The following is a 9,392-nucleotide window of genomic DNA, read 5'->3' on the forward strand; positions in this document are numbered from 1 at the left end:
TGGTTTTAGTTCTTCTTTAAAGGTCTAGCAAACTTTTGTTGTGTCCAAATCTGTGCTTTTATAGTAGGTGAATTAAAAACAAACAAACAAAAAAATTACTGCCTTAATTTCTTTTCTGATTAAGGCTCATTAAAATTATTAATTGCACCTGTGTTTAACTCTGGTGGGTGAGTAATTTCTAGAAATTTACTAATTTCTTCTAGGTTTATCAGTTTAGATGGATATACACTTTTAAAGAATGGGTTTGTCCCTCTCTAACTTCCTCTGATATCTGTTGTTGGAGCTCTCATCCATCTCTAGATTCATTCATACCAGCTCCAATTCTCCTGTCTTTCTTCTTTCTTGATATTACTAGTTTTGAGCAATGTTTGTGATAGTTATTAGATTTATCCTTGATGTCTTTCTTGATGAACACTGGAAATTTCTAGGACTTTCTCATCGATGATCTAACATGACCCATTTGAGTCTCTTTTCCAAAATGGCTTTTTGTTCTGTATTATTCTCATTGTACATTATTTAACGAGAAAGCTTTGTGCTATATTCACTGCTGATGGCTATCATTTACACTCTGTAGATCACTTTTGTTGTTGTTTTAGTTGGATAAATTGGAAATGCACATTTTCAGAACATGAGTACCTGCATCTGATGGTATATTTCATTAAGCATAACTCTCTGCAGATGGCAAATTTTACTTAATTTTTATTATTTTAAAAGAAAGGAAAGGTTTCTTGGCCTGTAGAACCCAAACATATAAACAGTGAGTTAAGGGACCAGGGGAAGTAAAGGCTCCTGCCAATATGGCCTTCCTTCTCCTCTTCTCTCTTCCTATCCTGTTATTGTCTTACTATTAGAGAAAAATTTCCTTCTGTTCTAGGATCCATGTAGAAGAGGTTAAAGAAATAAATTAGGGAAGAAAAACAAATGACAAGTTCCATAATAGGACAAGAATCACCATTCCTGCCTTTCAGTGCCTTTACTAAGGATGGCATGGGAACCTTGCAACTTCATTTTCCCATCATGCTTAGCCGCAAAAAAAAAAAAAACTTGCCTAAAGTTAAAAGGATGTAGAGTGTGCTATTCATATGCCACGAGTGTGCTACAATATTTTATTTTTATCCTCATTGCTGTGACAAAGTGGCTCCCAGAGAGATATAGGCAGCTTTTAAGATTTAGATTATTTAAAGTAGTGTAATATTACTTCTTAATTGGAAATAGAGTGAACCATTCATTTGTCCTCTCAGGGACTCAATAACCCCAAAAGAACTTAAATAATAATGATTCTGTTGTGTACTTATAATTTCTTAATGTAACGAACGTATCTGTGAGTCCCATATTCATGGGATCTTACAAGCATGGATTTAAAATATGTAAACCTACATCGCTGTCAAGTATATATATATATATATATATATATATATATATATATATATAGTTTTCTGTTTAAATTTCTAAACACACAATAATATTATTTCATTGGATTTTATGAATAGCACATACAGGGTTTAAATGTAATGAGAATATGCATGTATGTGTCTTTGAATGAAAACACAATGTCATTTTATTCAAGCAATATCATCATCCATGTATTTTGATACCTATGGAGTTTCCTGAAATTCCTTCTTCCACAGATATTGAGGGACCTCTGCATTGATTTCTCTGCTCTAAGACAGCGAATGCCTCCCTCTATAGTCAGCTTCACCACTATGTCATTCTTGTCTTTGTCTATCTCTGTCTCTTGCACCCCAGCAAACTCATTTTTCTCATATATTTAAAGATAAACATTATTATCTCTACTGCTCTAAATTCAATATTTTCTCTTATTATGTCAGCACATCATGTTTTGTTTTAATTTAATGTAGTTGGGTTTTGTTTTTGTTTCTTTGGTTTCACCCTCTAGTTCATATTTCATAGTGTCTTGGGGAGTTCTAACTCAATGTTGTGTAGAACGTGTAAGCTAAAAGTCAACTACAATCATCAGCATAATGTTCTCTCACTGAAAATATGGGCTGGCCATTTCTCCTGGTGTCCTCCATGCCCTCTGACTCCTACAGTCTTCCACTCTCCCTTCCACAGCAGGGAATGCTTTTGCCTTGTTTTATTATATCTTGTTTTGTCCTGCTTGGATGTTGTCTCTTGGGATCCTGCTTCCTTCTGAAGTGATGGATAGGGAGCAGATCTACCAGAAAAGGGAGTAGTAGGTTTGAGGTAGGAGGATGGAAAAAAGGAGAAAAGAATCTATTATTAATAAAAGGAAAGAAAATATGAGTTGGCTGAATCTTTTGTCGACATATTTTCAATGATACTACTGAAACTTTCTGTAGCCCCTCACCCATCAGCTCATAGCCAGTGGAATGCTCACATACCTCCATGTACCAAATGTGCTCCATGCACCAACTCTGATACAATGTCTTCACTAAATTGATTTCCTAGGGAAGGTAGTCTAAAAGTACCTAGTCTCCAAGATAAATCACAAATCAAACATTGAGAGTCAACAAAGAATTAAGAGACCACATTAGATGGAAGAATTAATAATTTTATTAGGTCAAATATAACTCAACTCCCATACTCACTCCAAGAATTTATGAATAGGTAATTGTTCATTTTGAAAGACATTTGAATTTATACTTTGGTTATTCTGTCATTTCTTAGTTGAGTGGACCTTGTCTTCAAACCCTATGATAGTAGCACCAGGTTAACTCAGACAATTCATTTCTAATCAGGAATTTCAGCAACTCGATCTCCACTTGGTTGATCCACAGGTGGGTCTGTGACAAGAAGACTGGAAGTTTCTAGAAGTCACATAGGTTGGGTGACAGAATCTAGATCCATAACCAAAAGAAGGACAGCCACAGACTCTGTAACTCACAGGTCTAAAGCAGCTAGAGCCACAGCAGCTAGAGCCACAGCCTGAAGTGTAGAAGCTCCTTGACCCATAGCCCTGGGAATGGCAGCTTCTGGACCCAAAACCAAGAGAGCCAGCATATGTGATCCTACAAGGACTGCGGAAGCTGGACACACTTGGACGGTAGCAGGGACGCTGGCAGGAGCTGTGCACCACATGGGAAGTCTGGCATCTGATGGGCTGGAAACAGTTCTGGTGGCAGCCATGACCGAAAGAGGAACCCAGATGGCAGTTTCTGGGGGAGCAGAAGTTAGTTCTGTGGGTCAGTTGGCGTGGGAAGGAAGAGCCACAGGAGGAGGGGTAGCACAGTTGACCTCCATAAGAGGAGAAGCTTCTAGAACAGCAGCTGTAGGTCATGTTGAAAGGAGAGGTACGATCAGCTAGGTGTCGATGGGACAATGTGAGTTTGAGTGAGATGGTCCAGACAGGTGACAAGTTATATATGCTCTTCCACTGGGTGTGTCCACATTCTAGTGACTATTCACCTCCTCACCCTTCACATGAAAACACTTCCCTTGGTTATTAAGTCTAATTTTTCACACATTCACACAGTAAGAAGATAGTCATAGCTTCTTGGCCCTGGAGTTTGCTGAGGTTTGAAGTTCACTATTACAGTTTATCGTATTTCCAGTGTCGTCGTCTTCTTCTTTTTTTTTTTTAATCCATACATTTGCTGAGATTCTGCCCCTTACGATGATTACATAAACTCAGCCTTCATTTCCTTGACACTAAAAGTACTCAATGGTTACTATGGCAAAATCATTTGTCCCTTTTGTTCTTCACAAGCACACTGTAATGAAATGTTCAAATACTACACCTTAATTTTTTAAAATGAGTTGTTAATAGACAAGCCTCCCCGTACATGTTGGACTAATTATTAAGAATATCAACTGGGGAGTTTCTGTTAATGATTTTCTTGAGGACAGAGCGTTCTTATACCACGTTCACTTAAGAAACAATACGTATCACCCTTACAGGGTAGCTTTAAAGAAAACTGTTGTTACAGATTTTCTCTCCCTCTCCCTCTCTCACTCTGTCTCTCTCTGTGTGGGTGGGTATGTGTGGTGTGTGTGTGTGTGTGTGTGTGTGTGTGTGAGAGAGAGAGAGAGAGAGAGAGAGAGAGAGAGAGAGAGAGAGAGAGAGAATAAATTTATTTTATTTTATTGTTTTGGTAGAAGAAAATATTCTTGAATGAGATCATTTATGTATACTTAAAATTCAATTTTAGAGATTTGATTTGCTGTTTTGTTTTTTTTTTTTTGTTTTGTTTGTTTGTTTTTAAATCCTAACTTCAGGTCTTAGAGCCACGTATATAGAGGCAAAGTCTGACTAACCACGTGACTGAAGACCTTAGACTACTCTTGCTTTACATCTCAGCCTGGCAGAAGAGTTCATCCTTAACTGTGGCTTCCTTAAGCAGAGCCAATCTTCAAACACTGCAAATTCAGCTCCCATTTGTCTTTAAAAGTTATCTATTAAGCTGCACATGTAAAATCTGATAAACCTTTATTTACCTTTCCTGGTAATACTGGCACTGAATGGTATTCAGTAGGGAGAATCTCTGCCTCAGTGATTTTTATGCATTTCAAGAACAGTTGATTTTCTAGCCACAGGCTGAAAATGACTGGGAAATGCACAGTCAGAGTAATGGGGACTCAGGCTTCTTATTTGCTTAGTCTGCATTCTTCTCCCTCTGAGACTGACATTTTATGGGGCTTACCTAAGGGAGATGGCATTCCCATCTGTCACTGTATAGAAGTCCCCTTAAATGCCCGAGGTCTAACTTGCTTTATGCCAAGCACCCACCCTCTCAGAGCATTTACTTACTTTGTTTTATGATTATGTCTCCCATGCAGAATCCAGAGGTGGCATGCATCACACGAAGCCACTGTGTGCGATGGTTAGGCCAAGATCCTGACTCACCGAGCGCCAGCCATTCTCAGCATGTGGCACTCCTGATGGTGGCTGTGGGCTCCCTCAGATCTAAAAGTAGCTTTGTATTGTTAGAAGTTAATTCTATGAGGCGGGGATGGGGGCTAGGTGTTCAAGTTACAAAGTTCCCGCTTTCCAGGCTAGGTACTGATATTGGAAAATAAAGACTAGGATTACTTGAGTATAAATCAATTCTAATTAACGCAGCCTCCACTCATTTGTAATTATGTTGTTATTTTTCATTAGAGTTATATGGCCACTTGGTAGAAATGCTAATAAGCAACTCATAAATGCTAATAAATATTTCCTTCTGTATGGAAGAAAGGGCAGAACTAAGCAGCTTTAATAGCTCAAAAACGGATCCTGGAAACATGAAGATACTCTATATTTTCTGTACACACAGGCAAGACATTTAAGGAAAAAAATCACTCTCTAGATAGGTGAGCAAAATGCTACATCTTGGTAGCATTAATTTTGAATTTAGTGATGATCTCTTTCTCTCTCTCCATGCATATATATATATATATATATATATATATATATATATATATATCTCCCATGCATATATATATATATATATATATGCCTGTAGATATGTACACCAAGGTAGGATCTGGGATCTGGGTATTTATGATTTATGCATGTATATATAATCTATCTATCTATCTATCTATCTATCATCTATGTAACTATGGAAATAGTGTTGGGGAGCTGGGGGAAAGAGATCTGGGGATGTGGGAAGGGAGTATGGAGTATGTATGAAAACCCATTGTACCCAATATGAAATGTTCAAACAATAGAGAACAATATTAGAATGCTTTTTGTTTCTCTCCTCCTCCTCCATGTTTACCAGTTTCCCCTCATTCATCACACATTTCTTGAGAAATACAAATGTACTACATGAAGACAAAACAACAACAGCAATAAAAACAAACACCCACCACAGTGCTGCAAACCCACATCACTTGCCCTTTGACCGACTCACAACACTGGTTTTTGACAGCTTATTACATTACATATGTTACTGAGCCTTCAATCCAACAACAATTTCTTATTGAGATATATATATATATAAGCTTTATATGTATATAAAACTTTCAAGTCAAACAAAGTGCTGCAATAGCAAAAGTAATAAAATCCTTGCATTCAAACCCCTGTGTATTTCCCATCAGGTTCACTTTTATGTCCTCAATATTGACTCCTCGAGGTCTAGGGCAACTGCTGCCAGGGCTTGGCAGGTTCTTTCTCCTGACAAACCTGGTTTCACACTGTGATTTCTCTATGCTTACCACCAGGGGGGGTTGTGTTGAATCTGGTGACAAGGATGGACCAAAGGACTCCTGACTGGCAGAAGCCTGGCTGAGGGCCACAAGCCCTGCCCTTGTGCTCCCTTCTCAGGTCCTGACTTCCTTTGCTTTCTCGAAGGCTTACATTGTATGATTACTCATAGACCACACAGTCTCCATGACTAATCCCACAATAAGCATACTGTTTTAATATTTATTTTATGGATGAGGAAGCCAAGACACAAACAGGTTGGGTAAATTTCCCAAGGTCACTCATACAGTTAGTAGCAGAGATGGAATTTGAACCAGATACTGATATGCTGACAGTCTGTGCAGAAACTGTTCGGATGCGTCACAGGCAGCTAGCTCCTGTCTGCTGCTACTGCACTGAGTTCTCCCACCAAAGGCACCACGCTTTATGCATTTATCTACCTACCATTTTTAACATCCACTGTTATAGACTGTGCTTGTGTGTGTATGCCTGTAGATATGTACACCAAGGGGAATCTGGGTATTTGTGATTCCGAATATTTTTGTTGTTGACAAATGTTGTTGGCCCATGGACTTAGGTGGGCTGACTTGAACTCTGACCCAATCACACACCAGTGAGTCTCTGTTGTCTTCGTTTTTTGCATTTTCCCATAAGCTCACTCCTTTACACAACCTTTTATTCTTCACATGTGTGTCAATATATATGTGCCTGCACCTTGCGTATGTCTGGTGCTCTTGGAGGCCAGGAGAGGGTGCCAGATGTCCTGAAACTGGAGTGGAAGGCTTTTGTAAGTGAGCCTCTGGGAACAGAATCAGGTTTGCAAGGACAGCATTATTTGTGCCTTCTTTGTGTTATGACTTTGTCTCTCATATGTGTACTTTTCTGGTCAGTTTTTTATCTTAATTTTAGTCAGCTTTATTTAGATATAATTTCCATATAGTGAAAATCATCATTGTGTGTATGTATGCACATGTGTATATGTTGCTATAGTGAGTGTGGATATGCATGCCTGTAGATGTGGGAGATTGACCCTCATCAGATATCTTCCTTACTCACTATCCATCTTGTTCTGAGGCAGTACTAAATCTGGGGCTTTTTAATTCAGCTATAATGGCTGGCTAGGAGCCTCCTGTTATTGTGCCTCTGCCTCTCTTGCATTTGGACTACAGGTGGATATCACCAGAGCTGACTTTTTGCATAGACTCTGGTGGAGAAACTTTAGTCCTCTTATTGGTGTGGCAATTTTAAAGATTCGCCAGTGTACTGCCACAAGCATATGTAGTTATATAACCAAGAACAAACAGCTAGAGAGACAGTCTCCTTAATGGACAGATGTTCTGAGGAACAAACAGCTAGAGAGACAGTCTCCTTAATGGACAGATGTTCTCAGGTTCCTTTATGTCTCTTTCCTGATGTATTAGAATACCTAGCCCTATAGTTTCACAGTGCATGGAATTATAAATCAAGAACATATGTTTGCTTGGATCTTGCAAAAAACAGTATGTGTTTGATATCCATCTTCTTGTTGCATGTTTCAGTAGTCCATTTTTTATATTACTGCTATTTATAATTGGGTACATGTTACATGATGTAGCTACCCACTGACTATGACATGAACATTAAACAATCCCCTGATTGAAGATTTTATGGATGCAAATCTTACAAACAATTATACATAAGTAGTTTTGGACATAGACTTTCACTTATCTTGGATAAATACCTAGAAACAAGACCACTGACTCATGAGACAACCTATGCTTAGCCCTGTAAGACAGTGAGGTACCATTCTTCACAGGAAGTAACATTCCACATTCTCAATGACAATGTCTCAAAGTTCCTGTTTTTCTGCATCCCCAAAGTCTTGCTTAGCTATATAATTATCATAATAATACAATTATTGATTCTTCTATTTTAAGTGGGCGTGCAATGGCACACTGTTGTGGTTTTGGTTTGCTTTTGTGTGAAGACTAAGAATGCTGTGTATTTTTCATCAGTTATTTCCCCCCCCCTCATATCTGTCATCTATCTATGTCTGTTGAAATCTCTTGCCTATTTTTCTATTAAAACTGTCTACTTGCCCTTGGATTCTATCAGTTCTTACACAAGCAAGATTCAAATGATCTACTATGGGTTTTTCTCAGTTAATTCTTCTAATTGGGGCTCATATTATTTTCACAAGTATCGCGTGAATTCATTGTGCCTGAACTGTGTTACACATGTATAATTTTATATAATTTTGTGCTGAGCATATTCTGCTCTAGCAGTCTTATTCTATTTACCTCACGTCTGTCCCTTCTATAAATGCCTTAACTTTCCAAGACTTCTCGCATCTACTTTCATGTCACATATACAATCATGATCTTATATATCCGTATTCAGTTCAGGATACACAAATGTAAAAACAAGTACCATTTGTCATTTAGAGATGACTGTGATTCACCTAATATGATTATATCCAGTTTCCTCCATGTCCTGTAAATGGCATACCTCTGTCCTTCTTTAAGCTAAAATAGAAAACCAACTGTAGAGAGAGGGAGAGAGGTAAGAGGAGAGGGGGGGAGAGACAGAGAGGGACAGAGAGAGACAGAGACAGAATGAATACATGTGTTCAGTGATTCATTTTTAGGGACTTGGCAATGCCCTTATAGAGATGCCAAATATGAAATCTGGAGAACAGGCCAGCCTGGCATGTTGCAAACCGAGAGAAAGGTTGGTGACTTGGCATGTTTCTGGTTTAGGATTGAAAATCTCTTCTTTCTCAGGAAATTGAATCTTATTTTTAAGTCTTTAAAGCAAGGTAAACAAAATAGATCAGTGGATAATAGTGCTTGCTGTAAAATCAATAGGGCATGAATTCAGATCTCCATGTTCCATGTAAAAGATGGACTGCACTTTGATTGGCCAAGTAAGTCATGCGAGGTAAGTTAAAATTAGCCATTGCAGATTTTGTGTGTATATATATATATTTCAATTTTTATTAGGTATTTACCTCATTTACATTTCAAATGCTATCCCCAAAGTCCCCTATACCCTCCCCCCCCATGCTAACCTACCTACCCCCTCCGCCTTCTTGGCCCAGGTATTCCCCTGTACTGGGTCTTATAAAGTTTGCAAGACCAAGGGGCCTCTCTTCCCAATGATGGCTGACTAGACCATCTTCTGCTACCTATGCAGCTCTGGGGATGCTGGTTAGTTCATATTGTTGTTCCACTTACAGGGTTGCAGACCCCTTCAGCTCCTTGGGTAATTTCTCTAGCTCCTCTATTGGGGACCCTGTGTT

The 9,392-nt window shown here is 38.6% G+C and overlaps 1 protein-coding gene across 1 annotated transcript; it reads right to left on the reverse strand.

Moving 5' to 3' along the window:
• Positions 1-2,520: 2,520 nt before the first annotated feature.
• Positions 2,521-3,308, reverse strand: LOC110330117 (keratin-associated protein 13-1-like). The gene has a single exon (XM_021210072.1). It carries the CDS (start codon positions 3,257-3,259, stop codon positions 2,726-2,728), a length of 534 nt encoding a protein of 177 aa, XP_021065731.1. The 5' UTR covers positions 3,260-3,308; the 3' UTR covers positions 2,521-2,725.
• Positions 3,309-9,392: the final 6,084 nt, after the last annotated feature.

This window comes from Mus pahari, chromosome 12, assembly GCF_900095145.1.
Source record: "Mus pahari chromosome 12, PAHARI_EIJ_v1.1, whole genome shotgun sequence".
NCBI lineage: Eukaryota > Metazoa > Chordata > Mammalia > Rodentia > Muridae > Mus > Mus pahari.